At 40.0% G+C, this 13,940-nt stretch overlaps 1 protein-coding gene across 12 annotated transcripts in view; it reads right to left on the bottom strand.

Annotated features, from left to right (window-relative positions):
- Positions 1-2,678: 2,678 nt before the first annotated feature.
- Dync1i1 (dynein cytoplasmic 1 intermediate chain 1) overlaps positions 2,679-13,940 on the bottom strand; it is a 313,021-nt gene continuing 301,759 nt past the window's right edge. For 8 of the 12 annotated variants that reach the window (XM_087656326.1, XM_087656328.1, XM_087656329.1 and 5 more), the window contains one exon: positions 2,691-3,352. In XM_087656326.1, the coding sequence (XP_087512452.1) occupies positions 3,242-3,352 (111 nt within the window). In that variant the 3' untranslated portion in view covers positions 2,691-3,241. Of the gene's footprint in view, positions 3,353-13,940 lie in introns of all 12 variants that reach the window. The other 4 variants (NM_019234.3, NM_001439344.1, NM_001439346.1 and 1 more) reach the window with 1 other exon arrangement.

The raw sequence follows: 13,940 nt of genomic DNA, 5'->3' as shown, positions 1-13,940 counted from the left end.
TGCCCAAGCTCAGCGCTCCTTGTACTAAAACCTAAGGCAAAGTCCACACCCCCACCCCAGTTTTTTGTCCACCAAAAGCCTTGGCTTCTACTTAGCATGTGGATAACAGATATGGAATGTGCTGGCTTTGAAGCCCCAAATAGCCTACACCACATGCTGGGTTTTCTTCTACATGTTGAGAGCTTTAAATATGAGCATTTTCTCTTTTACATTGGAGGAAATATCAGCATGCTCCTAACCACTGGGAGGGTTGAAGATCCCAAAGAAGTTCACTGAAGTAGCAGGTTCCTAAATCTTCTTTGAATTCATCTCTTAGCTTCACATTACCAGTGACATGTGACAGTCTGTTGATACTCAATGAGATTTAGGACTACCTAGGGGACACACGCCTGGGTAACAGTGTTCCCAGAGAGGGTCAACTGAGGAAGGAAGACCTACCCTCAAAGTAGGTAGCATCTTCCAACATGAAGCCTAGCTAGAGAGGGATCTGAGGAAAAAGCAGTGAGCATTCTGCTCAGATCAGTCACAGACATAAAATTCGCACTCCTTCGGATTCCTAATGGAACTCATTACTCTAGGGAGTTCCAGAATATCAGTGCTGGATTGGGACGGCTGAGGAACTTGGCTTCTTGGATTAAGTGGCTATTGAATTCACTGCTGCAAGGACAGACATTGTTCAGCCAAATAAGCCCATTATCATGTGTCAGAGGGGGCAGCTATTAGTTGTGCTTGGTTTTCTGTTCTTGTTGTTTTAGATTTTTTTTTATTTCTTTATTTGTTTTTGTTGTTTGGATATTTGTATCTGTTCCATTGTTTGTTTGTTTGTTTTTGAGACAGGGTCTCTTTTCATTGCCTTGGCCTAGAAACTCACTATATAGACCAGGCTGGCCTCAGACTCAAAGAGATCTATCTGCCTGACACTATCCCCTGAATGCTGGGATTAAGGCTGTGTGCCATCATGCCCAGCCTAGCACTTTAGATTAACATTTTAGATTAGGTTCTCACAGATATGGAGCAAAGACCCACCTTGAATATCACTCTCCTCATAATGTCCCCTTATTCTGTCAATCACATGACATCAATACCAACTCAACAGGGGTCTGAGGATGAGAGAGAGGCTGGCTGTCTCAGGAGATCAATAAGGACTTTAACAAATGTGCTTCTCAGAAGTGACTCTGACTTGCCTTTCACAGGCTTCTTTCATGAAAACCTTCAGAGACTGGTCTTCAATCACAACCTAGACTTTTGATTTACTTTTAATGATGGTTTAGTGTATGCCTGAGAGCTTTTGTCCAACTTTTTTTTTTTACTAGATTTCTTTTAGAATTTAAACTTTACATTTATTTGTTTGTATGTGTGCTTGTGAGTGCGTGTGTGCTTGTGTGTGTGTGTGTGTGTGTGTGTGTGTGTGTGTGTGTGTGTGTGTGTTTGGCATGTGGAGGTCAGAAGACAACATGTGGGAGTCAGTTCTCTCCTTCCACTGTTTGAGTCCTGATGGACCTCTCAGGTCACAAGATTTTACTAAAATTGTTTTTAGATACATTTTTGTCTTGGGCCTCATCACATTGTCATAAAGGCATTTTGGCTTAGCTTTGCATAAATACACTGACATGTTTTCCTAGAATCTAAAGAGCCATCCCTATATTGCTAAGTTAAAACTTCCCCCTTTAACAAAACGGAAAATTTGCTGACATTTTCAAATGTTCTTCATACTTCTACCCACTGAGTTTAAGTACACATACACGAAGACATTCATTTTTATCTATAAAATGTTAATTTCTGTTTGCAAGGGAATTTAATTATGTAGGTACTGTAGATTACTTGGAGGAAAATATACTATATTTTAAAAATGTTTTATAAATATATTAGTTTAAGGAACCCTTACCAAGAATGTGTGGGTGGAAGTTTTTTCTAGAATATCAAAAGCTTATTGACAAGGTAGTTTTTTAATTATTTAACCATAATTTATTTTCACTATCTCTAGCATTAAGATAACCCCGCCCACAAGTGTGATTAAAGGCACAGCCTCTAGTTCAATAGCAATTAACGTAATTTCTAGTGTGAATTTAAAAGCACACATTTGAAGAACATACTGTGTTTGTTTATCTCAACCCCTCCTTTCTTATCCTACCATTTGATACTGTTTTTTAACTTGGAGGCTTTAGTGACAGAGGCAAGGGAGTTTCTATCCCTAAACAAACAAACAAACAAATAGTAAAAACAAAACAACACACACACACACACACACACACACACATAAAGCCTTATAAAAATATATCTAGGAGTCTTGAATTAAGCCCACCAGGTTTGGCTGCCTTAAAAGTCATGTATGACCATCTCTGATCCCTTGTCAAAGCAAACCTCTGACAGGTTTTCTGCTAGGCAAAAAGTTTACCCACAGTGGTACAGACCTAGTTGGAACATTTCATTGGTAGTACTTGTGTCCTATTTAAGAACCACAGACTTTTGTAGGAATGTGCTAGCTTGGACGACAAGCATCAATGGTCAACTATATTTGAAATATTGTTAAAGTGCATAGGAATAATAAGCATTAAAATTCATTCCGCTCCCTGCAACAAACCTCTAAAGGCTTCGAGTTCTCGGCAGAACAGGCATACTGTAATTGTTACTTGGAACTTAATGTAACCTCGGCAGCAGCAGAGAAAATAAGAGTCCTCTCATTACGCACATGCTCTAAGATCGTTTATTTTAATGCTTTCAAATAAATATGTTCCATGCAGCACGTTACAATAAATAAGGAGCAGCAATGTTCTTGTAGTAAATCCATTCATAATGTGAATCACCATGTAAAACACCACATCTCAAGTCTTTGGCCCTGCACCGTATCACGAGGCACGCCACATCTGCACCCAATCATATCTGGCTTCATATGGATTTAATAGGACTACGCCAGAAGTACATGTAAGCACAAATTCAACCAGAGGTTTCCAGCTATTAAATACAGCTACCAAGTAGTTAAAAGGCAACAACTAAACCCCTAAGGGTTCCCTCCCCCATTTTGTTTCTTGAGACAGGGACACAAAGGTAGAAATGCTGTGGTGGATTTCGGGTGAGTAGGGTACATGGGGAGGATATGGGGAAACACTGCACAATATGGCACCCAAGTTGCCACGGGGACACCGATACGGAAAGGACACCAAACACTGCACAGGGGCCTTGGCTGCAGACTGAGTTCTAGAATGGAAGGATGGGAGCCACAGCGTGCAGACTGGGCTCACATTTAGGCAGCTAACTCAACCGCACCTTCCTCCTCGCTGTCAGCCCTATTGGCGCGGATCTCCACCAGGGTCCGGGCAAATCGCGTCCATTCATCATTGTGGGGAACCGCAAGCTGCAAAGCAAATCACCAGAGGAAACGATAAGCGGAGATAACCTCTTTCATCGTACAGTCTTGGGTGTCAGAACGGCTGGCCGTTCCTCACCAAAGAATGCAAAAGAAACCAAATACTGTGAGAATTAAGGAGGACCCGAAGTGTGCTGCTTAACTTACAGCTTCACTCCTTTGCAGGGACATCACTCACGGAATCCATAAAACCTTTAAAATGTGTGTTAAGTAAACAATCCCAGAGTCCACATTAAAGCACTCATAGTAAGGAGCACTCTTTGTTCTTAGGTCCTACGGTGAACTCAGCAAATAAAGATTGCATTATTAAACAAGATTTCAGAATGACTATGGCATTTTCTTTCTAGTCGAAGCTATCGATTTGTTTCCTAAAGAGCCATTAGTGAGTCGATACACATGGAGAAAAAAATAGCTTACATATGCACAGAGAGAGCCTTTCCTAGTAGAAGGCCACAGTTGAGCATTTCCAGCAGGATCTGTGTTGATGGCCATGAGTAACTGCAGGACTAATTAGCATTGACCTGGGGTTCTAATCTAAGTACTTTACATATATTAACTCATACCTCATAGCAGTCATAGGAGGGGTGAAATTTACCCTGTTCATGTAAGGAAATTATTTCCATTTTATAGAATGGGAAGGAGGATGTAGGGATTGGGGCATTGGGGAGCGGGGTGGGCGGGGTGGGCGGGGTGGGCGGGGTGGGCGGGGAGATCTTACTAGGACTACAAAACCAGCCAAGTACCCTTATCAATGTTATGTGATTTCAGCACTGAATCAATAAGCTATATTGATTTGCCAAAGAAAGAGATCTATGAAACTTCCCAGGTGTTGTCTTCTGTGTACAATTCAATGAAGAGGAATTAGCATGCCCTTGCCTGGAAATTTTCACCTAAGAATTTTTCTTAGCTGTCCTAAAGATGATGATTGCAGTACATAGCATCCCAAATGAATTGTTTAAAGATAACAGAAATGTGTTTGAAATAGGAAAAAAAAATTATTTGAAGATGAAAAGCAGGACTGAGAAGGATGCTGAAGTAGTTCATGTGCAATGAAATTGATTTAGACATTGTAGGGATTATCCCGGTGTTTCACCCTATAAAATGGTATGATCAAGCCGTCTACATACTAGGACCACACATGGTATCCATATATATCCCATATACACTAAGGACATAATCAACTCAATCAATACCCATTATTAAAGGTAAAAAAAAAAGAGGAAGAATAAAGTAAGGGTTTAAATTAGGTCTATAGCTAGAAAATCACCCACTACAGACAGCTGGATGATTAGAATATTTAAACCTTTATTAGAGGAAATGATAGTCTCAGAAACTATCTGTCCATGAAAACTTCCTGAAGAGTGGCACTGCCATTCTATAAAGTATGTCCTTAAGTGACTTCTAGTACTAAGGTCAAACGTTTCAAAACTATAATTCTTGAAATGATGTACAGGTGGGGAAGTGTTCCAGTCCATTTTCAGAAACGCTTCTCCAGTGAGAGTTTTCATTCAAACATAGGAGTACATTTTGGAATAGCGAAATAGAGACACTTCCCTAGTTATTGAAATGAATCTAAATTTCTCTTGCAGCAATGACACAAATTCACAATAATACTGAGTGACATCATTACTCATAGCTCAGACCACTTTCCTGACGTGGGATCTTCTCTTAGACTCCACCAATCTTCATTTTTGTCTTCCATTTTAGATAATACTGCCCCGGGGAAACGTGACATCCCGAAATAAAAGACTCAAAATAGCTAACCAAAAGTATAAGCAGGCAACAGGGTTGGTATAATTTATGTGAAAGAACAGCTCCATTTTTCCTTCCTTTCTCTCAGTACCTGTGCAAATATTTCCAAAACGAACAATGTAATAAAAGCTGGAGGAGCGATAAGAACTCAATGAAGAGAACATTAATGTTTTTCTCAGAAAATAAAGCTAAGGAGAGATAGAAAACTACAGCACCTCAGACCTCTGTACGACATTAAACACTTAGAGAAGGGACCTGGAGAACCCAACAGCACATTGCTCACAAACACATGAGGCATCCCATAAGCACAAGACTATACTCTATTTTTCATGTGTAAAAATAAGTTAACATTTGATGGCCTGTGCAACATCTTATTGAGAGCACTGTGTAGGATTTATGTCCAGAACAGGAAAATAGGCCCATGCTTTCACATTGTTTCATGTAGTAACACTAGCAAGATGGCTAAGAAATGACCTTTATTTAGATTCTGGGACATCAAGTTCAAATAGTGGCCAGATGCAGGTTGAAATTGGTAACCATGTGTGCTATAAATCCACATCTCTTACTGTATAAAAACTAAATTTTCTCAAACCTAAATGTTCCTACTAAACAAAATTATCCTAGCAATTAAACTATGTTTGACCTCCGTCTTTCACGGAACTGAAACTAACATTAAACACTTTAGTACTAAAACATGATTTTAAATATGAAGATTTGTCCTCACAGACATTTAAATACGAAGATTATGCCTAAGGCATTTTTTTACAGTTTTCGAATAGATTCTGTCCTCTTTCTAATATGCTAATATTTTGTGTAAAATCAACCACACACACACACACATTAAGCTTGAAAAATATCCGAATTCATTCTGTCAGATGTTTTCCTTCCTGAAATGTACATTATAAAACTATTAATTTGCTTTATTTACATCAGATTCTGGAACAGAAAGGACAGCAACACAATTGCTTCTCGAAACTAGAAATCCGTTTCCCTAGCTCATCCAGCTACACCTTCTCATCCAGTTGACTGTAAAAATAACCCCAGCGTGAATACAGCACTGTTAGCTATACAAGCTACACAGCAGACTGCTCCGTTTTTAGAACGAAACGTCACATCAGGAAGCACTCTAAGTATAATCTTAGCTCAAATGTGCGAATGTATATTAACAGGCCGGTTTCCACAGCTGAACTAATAATTGTTGGCATCTGAGTTACTTGTAGGTGAGACCAAACAGGTGCCCCACAAACAGGATGGCCACTCTTGTCAGTTTCTATCTATGACTCGAAACAAAATCTGTGTGGACAGAGCTGTCTTTCTTACCCTGGGCAGTTCCCAGTCTTTCTCAAATGGGTGTTCTCAAACAGCAAGGAGGTAAGAGAACATCAATGGCGGGAGCATTTCTGACCACACCTCCCTCACTAGTTAGGAAAAGGGTTTGTTTGGATCCAGCAACAATCAGCATACACAGTATGCCAGGCCTCTTGTTAGAAGTAGAGACCAGTGAGAACCCTTTTGAAATGCGATGGCCAGGAAATGGAGGTGAAAACTAATGCTGGTTTTGGTCAGAACGAGCACCTCCTGGCATAGATTCAGAAACTGAGTATCATGAGAAGCGTGGTCTTACCGTAAGTGATGTCTCCCAGTCAGGCAGGTAGCTGAGACCCATGCCTTGTCTTCACTTTCTATCAAGGCATGCAAGGCTAAACGCAGAGCGTCCAAGCATCACTGAGGACCACTCCCCTGCCCCTTAGAAATAACTGTTTCTAATAATTCCTAAATAATTTCCACTTGTTGCATGGTTTGGGGGCTCATGACACAGAGGTAGACAGGTCTCTGAGTCAGTGGCCAACCTGGTTTACATAGTGAGTTCCAGGAAATCCTGGGCTACATAGCAAAACCTGATCTCCAAATAAATAAATAAATAAAAATTATGATGGGAAAAAATTTGCATTTCTCGTGGTGATAACTGTGATCAACTGAAAATCCGAGAGAGGCAACGGGGAGAAAACCACTTGTAGTTGAGGTAAAAGCAATGCCAGCCTTTTAGAAACCTTCTCCCGTTGGACCCACTTGGATCTGGAAACATTTTCTGCTGCAGGTTTGTCTGCTGGAGTCACACTGTAGGTCACGGAGGACTCATTTTCCACTGCTTCTCCGGGTGGAGCTCACCCATAGCCAGTCCACACTGCCTGAGAACTGCTGCCTAATTTGGGGTGGTGGTGGTGGTGGTGGTGGCGGCGGTGGGGGTGGTGCTTTGAATGCTCTAAGCATCGAGGGCTCTGATTTCTAAGATAATAAAATCTCAGCTCTAAAAGTACCCACCTTTTATAGATATGGAATAGCCCTGTTTTAACAGCCAAAGGATTGAAGGCCAAAGGTAGTTATTGAGGTAGCAATTTGACCTTAAGAAAGAGGGGAAAATGAACCTCATATTCGGTCAGGACAATAGAGTCTTACTCTTATTTCAGCCGCTGCCAATGGCCAGGCATTTAACCTCTCATTGCCTCGATTGTCAAATGGGAATGGGGACATCAGGCCGTTTATCAACAGAGACGTGGAGGGGACAGGAAAGGTAATCTGAGTGAAGAGGGACTGAGTCCGTCGTGTTGCATTCACGCCGTAAGTTGTCGTTTGGATGAAAGAGGTTCTTCAGTCTGTCTCTGAGGACTGCCTTTCCTTAAAGAATGAGTTCTGACTACCATGAAAACATTGAGAAACCCACCTTTACCCACAAGGAAAGGGAAATAAAGACAGCTAAACAGTTTCCTCAAGTCAGTTTCACAAGCCCATGTAGGGCAGGTAAGACCTCACACTCTAAAAGAGCCAGCCCTCTGTGGTAGACTGGCCGGTGGGCAAAGAGTTTTGAGTTACTCGCTAAAAGATTCTAAAGACTGCCATCTAAGATTCTTAGGGGACGAAGGGTCACACATAAAGAGCAAAAGTACAAAAAATGGTAGGAAAAAAAACAAGTCACATATGTGGGTGATTTTACTTCTCCACCCTGTTGCTGGGTCAGGGATCTGACTGGCTCAGTAGCTGCCTGTAGACTCCCGAAGGTCCTCCAAGACTGGTAAGTCTGACCATAGTGTGTCATGCCTTACAGAGAGGAGAGTAGCTGGAACTGGAGAAGAAAGCCAAGATTGGCTTTCATCCTCCTCACAGAGAGTAGAGCTAAATGAGGGTTCCTCCCTCCCTCCGTCCCTCCCCCCATGCTCCCTGTCTGGTAACTTTTTGCTGTGTGTTCTTAGGCAACCTCTCTGATCTCCCTTACTTACATGAAGGAAATTTGAGAATACGCCCAATGACTGGTAGTAACTCGAGTAAGAAAGAAACAAATAAATGCAGCGTTTGGTCCATTATAATCCCTGCTAAATAAATTATCTTATAATTTTTTCTTTTTCAATATTCATCACCCCCTACCCTATCTTCTAATTTTTCTTGGTTTTCTGTTTTTTCCTCTTCTTTTTCTCCTATTTTTCTTCTTTTCACCCATCTAGAACTGTTTTTTTTCCTTTTTCCCTTTATTTTAAAGCACTTTTTTATTTCTCCGAATATCACACACGACTACCTAAATAGTTTTTTTTTTTTAATAGCTAACTTTAGTGGGATAGCTGTAAGGTAAGAGATTGTTGTTTTGGATGATAAGAGAATTTTGTCATAGTTACTTTTTATTATTCATTAAAATGAAATTGAAAATATCTAGATAACTTCTAACTATATGTACAAATAATTTCCATACCTCTATTAATTTCATCTTTCACATATGACCAATGCATCCTAGTGCAGTTATTATTTATTTATTTATTTATTTATTTATTTATTTATTTATTTTTGTTACAGCATTTTCTGCAGCAGGATTCTACTTTTTTTCCTTAGCCTTGCCTTATAAGGCTGGATTATTGTTGGACATGCTGTACTAAAAATCAAATGATTATTTATAATCGGGGTTAAACACACAGATATCATTCATGTGCCTCTTTTTATAAGCACACAGCTAGCCACTCTGAACAGTCCTCAGTCAAGTCCCCCTCAGTTCTTAGTAAATCTAAGGATTTAGAGTTCCTAGCAGCTGATTTAAGTAGCTGAAGTAAAGACTGTCTCAAGAGTCATCCCTATACTTCATTAAACAGTTGGAATGACTCCTATGAATATTTTATGATAAAATATATCTCAGGCACTACTTATAAACTCAGGGTTGAAAAACCTTGGATAATTAAGAGGTTAGAAAAAAATATTCCATAATCTCAATTAGGTTTCTCAGTTCCATTAATCACAGCCAACAAACTAAGTGAGGTGGTCTCTAGGTTCAAGATAAATTCAAGATAAATATTTTGTGGATGTGTGGTTCATCAGTGTCTTTGTAATCTTTCAATTAAATGGAGTCATTTTAAGAAGTCCGTGGGACTATATAATATGAACCCCTGAGTCTGAACAGACAGAACGATTTCATATTCCATATCAACACCAACATGAAAGTTTTCTGCTAAAAAGGATACTGTACAAATGACCTTTTCATTTTAATGCACACTATTTTTAGTGCATTTTCAGGAACGAGGGGAGCTTATGTAGGTTTCCTCAGAATGACAGTTAAATTCCCCTGGATTCAAAAGGTTAAAACAAAACAAACCCACCGACAGTTATTAATGGCACCCAAATTCAGGAGAGCGGTAACCCACTGGCATGCAAACATGCATTTGTGTTCAGAGAAAACCTGTATTTTTTTTTTTTAAGGACAATTCCCTTTGCCACACACACAGATGAAGCAGAGTGGGAGGTAGCAGGCTCTGAAACTGCCGCACTGGAGCGGCCGGGCACACCCGCTTCACGTAAATTCAGTATTGCTGTGTTTAATTCTCAGAGAGGCGAGGCCCACGTCACTGTTAACAATGGAGGAAACCACGGACTAGAATCCCGTGCCAGAACGCAGCTACATGGATGAAGATAGACGACAGCGTTCCGCCATGAAGTAGACTGTGCAGGGAAGACTTAGCCTTTGAGGAAGCTCTAGGGAAGTCAAGAAAGCTGGACACACGCACATCTGTCCTGTAGACTGCTATTACCAGCCAGCCAATAGGTTAAAATTCCTAGAAAGGTCGTCACCTGCTTCCTAACCTTGTCCTCTCTTGTGGTGTCCATTTTTTTAATTTCTTTTCCTCTGCATACTTCAAGACCGTCTATCTTTAAATGGGTAGTTTCTTTTTACTTCATGTTTCTCAGAACAACTTTTTTAAAAATAAAATAAAAAAAAAAGAAAAACAAAACCATTTTGCCACCTAATTAACGTAAGAAATGAAAGTCAGACCTAAAAGACAAAGTAAACAGTAACAGATACTGGTCTGTCAATGGCAGTACGCCAGTAACTATGGAAGGAAATAATCAATTTTAAACAGTTGCCTTGAGAAATTAACAGTTACAATTATTCTTCATGTTAACATTTAGCCTGTAAGCAAGGGCACCAAAATCCAGAAGTGTTTACCTCTGGAGAAAACAAAGACCTAACAACCGCTGAGAAAGTACAAATTCCCCAAGACCTGGAGATGCTCTTCCTTGCACAAGTATTGAAATCATATCAGTCTCCTGTCTCCTGAAATTGTTGGATGTTATTATTTTGTCTACTCCTGGGGACAATCCATTTTTCAGCCCTAAAGATGGAGAAAGTGCTGGAAACAATGGCTGATGGACAATGACGGAAAATAAACTTTCTAAATTCCAATTGCCTCTCTTTCCACAGTACAAAAGACAGAGAGAAAGGCAGGGCAAAAACAGAAAGGGGCTGCTAGTCCAGCCCCTCTCCACATTCGCTGACTACCATGCAGCCGCCTTTTTCCTGATATTATTGACTATAGGTTTTCGAGTAAATTCCTAGCAACCACGGAATCTAAGCAGTTTTGACAAAAAGAAAGCTTATCGCTAAACACCTTAAAAACATTTACCAATGTAATAAAAGAAATGTCATTTCCTCCTACTGAATGTTTGGGCATAAAAGAAGGAGTTTTATAATGCAGTTCATGATTTATCATATCTATAGTGTCCAAGAAAAAAAAAAGGCAGCACAATGAAAGGGAAGCATTTTCCCCGACGTTGACAACTGTTTGAGTCAACTATTAGGTGTTCACTGCACTGGGCGCCAAGTCAATCTGTCTTCTAAAAGCACAGGCGAGAGGAAGACCAGGATAGTGACTGGGAGGAAGGACAAACAGTCCTTTCTAAAACTCCTTTTCTGTGCAAATACGGTCAACTTTCCTATGTCTGCCAGCACTGCCCTCAGTTTGGAGGCTGCATTCTGAACCCATTGTACAATTAAGCTTCTGATTACACTCCCCCACAGACTTCACCCCGAGACTCGTCCTCATTACGTGACGGACTCTGTGTTGGACATGGGGCACCTGCTTTAACAGACAAGGATGTGTCTTTGGGTGTTTCTATGGACTCAGTTCTCCAAAGGTTATGATTCTTTACTGATTTATTTGGTAGACATTCTAGTCTCTATGCTATTAGATACTAGGAGGTGGTCAATTTCTATTCAAGAGAGCTTAATGCCAAGGTCAATAAGAATAAAAGATTTAACCTAAATGTTGGGAAATGACTACCTTGTCATCAGGAGAAACCTTAGGAGTGGGTTACTGATCTGTTTAGTCTACCTCCTAGGTAAAGGGGCAACTTTTTTTTCTGTGATATCAGAAGACTGGATATTATTTAAATGATACATAATTAATATATTTCAAATAAGCAATCTAAGTTGTGATAACTGATATTGTAGAAAACAAGTCTTCCTTGACAATGGAATATAATGAGTCATTTCTTCTTCCTCATTTGCAAGTCCAACTTACGTGTCATACATGCATTTGTACATAAACATACATAAGCAGATATTTGATTTCATATTTTAGATATGCCAACACACACAGAGACAGATATACACAGACAGACAGACAGACAGACACACACACACACACACACACACACACACACACACACACACACCTCTGCTGACCAGGAAAATCTCTATTCCTTATAGGCACAACTTTATCCTGAGCTTTATATGATGTGATTTGAGGCAACTGCTCTCGTTGACCCTTTTCTGAGACAAAATTTAACAGGTTTGGTGTCAGCGGTGACACACGCCTTTAATCCCAGCACAGAGAAGCAAAGGCAGACAGATCTCTGTGAATTTGCAGCCAGCCTGGTCTACAGGGCAAGTTCCAGGACAGCTGAGCTACACAAGAAAACCCTGCCTAGAAAAATCAAAACAAACAAACAAACTAACCAACAAAAAACCAACCCCCAAAACCAACCAGCCAAACAAATAAAACAAAAAACAAACAACAAGAAGTTTTGAAATTATAGAACTCATACAATTTATCAATCCTAAAATGTTTAACCTAAAGGCAACTGCATTCAAACAACCACCAAAGGCAAGTCATAGAGATGGGTACGTGTCAGGCTGCCTCTGTTCAGGAGGTATATATACTCATAGGCCATATCTACTACAGCAATGTTGGAAAGTACTATACCCATTTTAGCTTGTTTTGTATAAACTTAACATTAGGGCTTCCTTTCCACTTCATCAACCACTTGCAAAACATTAAAGTTGTAAGTATTTTTGTATCTATTTTGAAAAAAAAATACGTTTGAAAGGGTATTAATACCATAAGTCCATTTTTATAAACCAATGCTACCTCAATAAGCACACTATTTATACAGTAATTTATCTAATCATGATGGTAGTCTTTTACATATATAATTATCAAATGGAAGCTGCTGCTACCACACTGACTATAAAATAAGTAATTTTATTGGAATCAATCGTGCCTTTTCTTTTCTTCTCTAAATTGCGCACTTTTCGCAGGAGAAATCAAGTTAATACTAAAATTATAATTACACATTATTTTACTCCAATTATTTTAAATACGTTTAACTTACTATGACAAAGAAGTAAATTAATATACTGATTCAGAGTGGCTGCTTTCCTGTAATGGTGTTTATTCCTGTCACCAATTTCCCACACAAATATGCTTTTGTGTACGCTGCCTTCACCGCATGGCTCTGTGGCTCTCACCCTAAAAATGTATGAGAAACCTAAAAAGCTCAACCACAAATCCCAGCGTTTGTCTGCATCGTCAACTGCGTAGACGCCACAGACAGAGTTTGGTGTTTAGAATGTCAGCCTTTATCTGGGTGCTTGGCACCATGGAAGAAACGGTCCCTGTCTTTAACTCTCTTACTGAGAAGGGAAAAACCAAAGGAAGTGTTCAGCTAAAGAAGCTAAAATTGTTTCTCCATCAACAAAGGCAGAACTTTCGATGGTCCTGCTAGCAAGTAGCAGGCACACTTTCCTAATGAGAAACACCAGTGCCTGGGACGGTCACAACCAGATGTTGCTAAGTGACACTAGCCCGGCCCTGCTCCCGGAAACTGCTAAAGCTGAGCTGTCACCAAAGTTCTTCTCGAGCTGGGGGACGAGAGCAACCGCACGGCTACCTCCATACACAGTTTTGTCGCGAGGGAACTCTTGTCTGACTTAATACCCAGGTTTCAGTTTAACTTTCTACTCGGGCGTTCTGTCTACCCAATTCCCAAGGAGAGCAGTTATTCATACAAAGACCTAGGCTTCTTTAGAGAATAATGTACTGCCTGTCCTGCTGGAAACTGTGAAGAGCAAACAATTACTGCTTCGTATAATCCACTGGAAAAAAAATCTATAAATATACTTTGTTGATTTTGTGTCACTCAATCCCCTGGTAGCAGTGCTGTCTACCCGGTTTTACTCTACGGAATGAATGTTCCTTAGGATAAACGGCAAGAGAAACGGCTCCTGGAATTT

Source organism: Rattus norvegicus, chromosome 4 (genome assembly GCF_021556685.1).
Source record: "Rattus norvegicus strain SHRSP/BbbUtx chromosome 4, alternate assembly SHRSP_T2T, whole genome shotgun sequence".
Taxonomy (NCBI): domain Eukaryota; kingdom Metazoa; phylum Chordata; class Mammalia; order Rodentia; family Muridae; genus Rattus; species Rattus norvegicus.
This window is presented reverse-complemented; position numbering and strand designations above follow the sequence as displayed.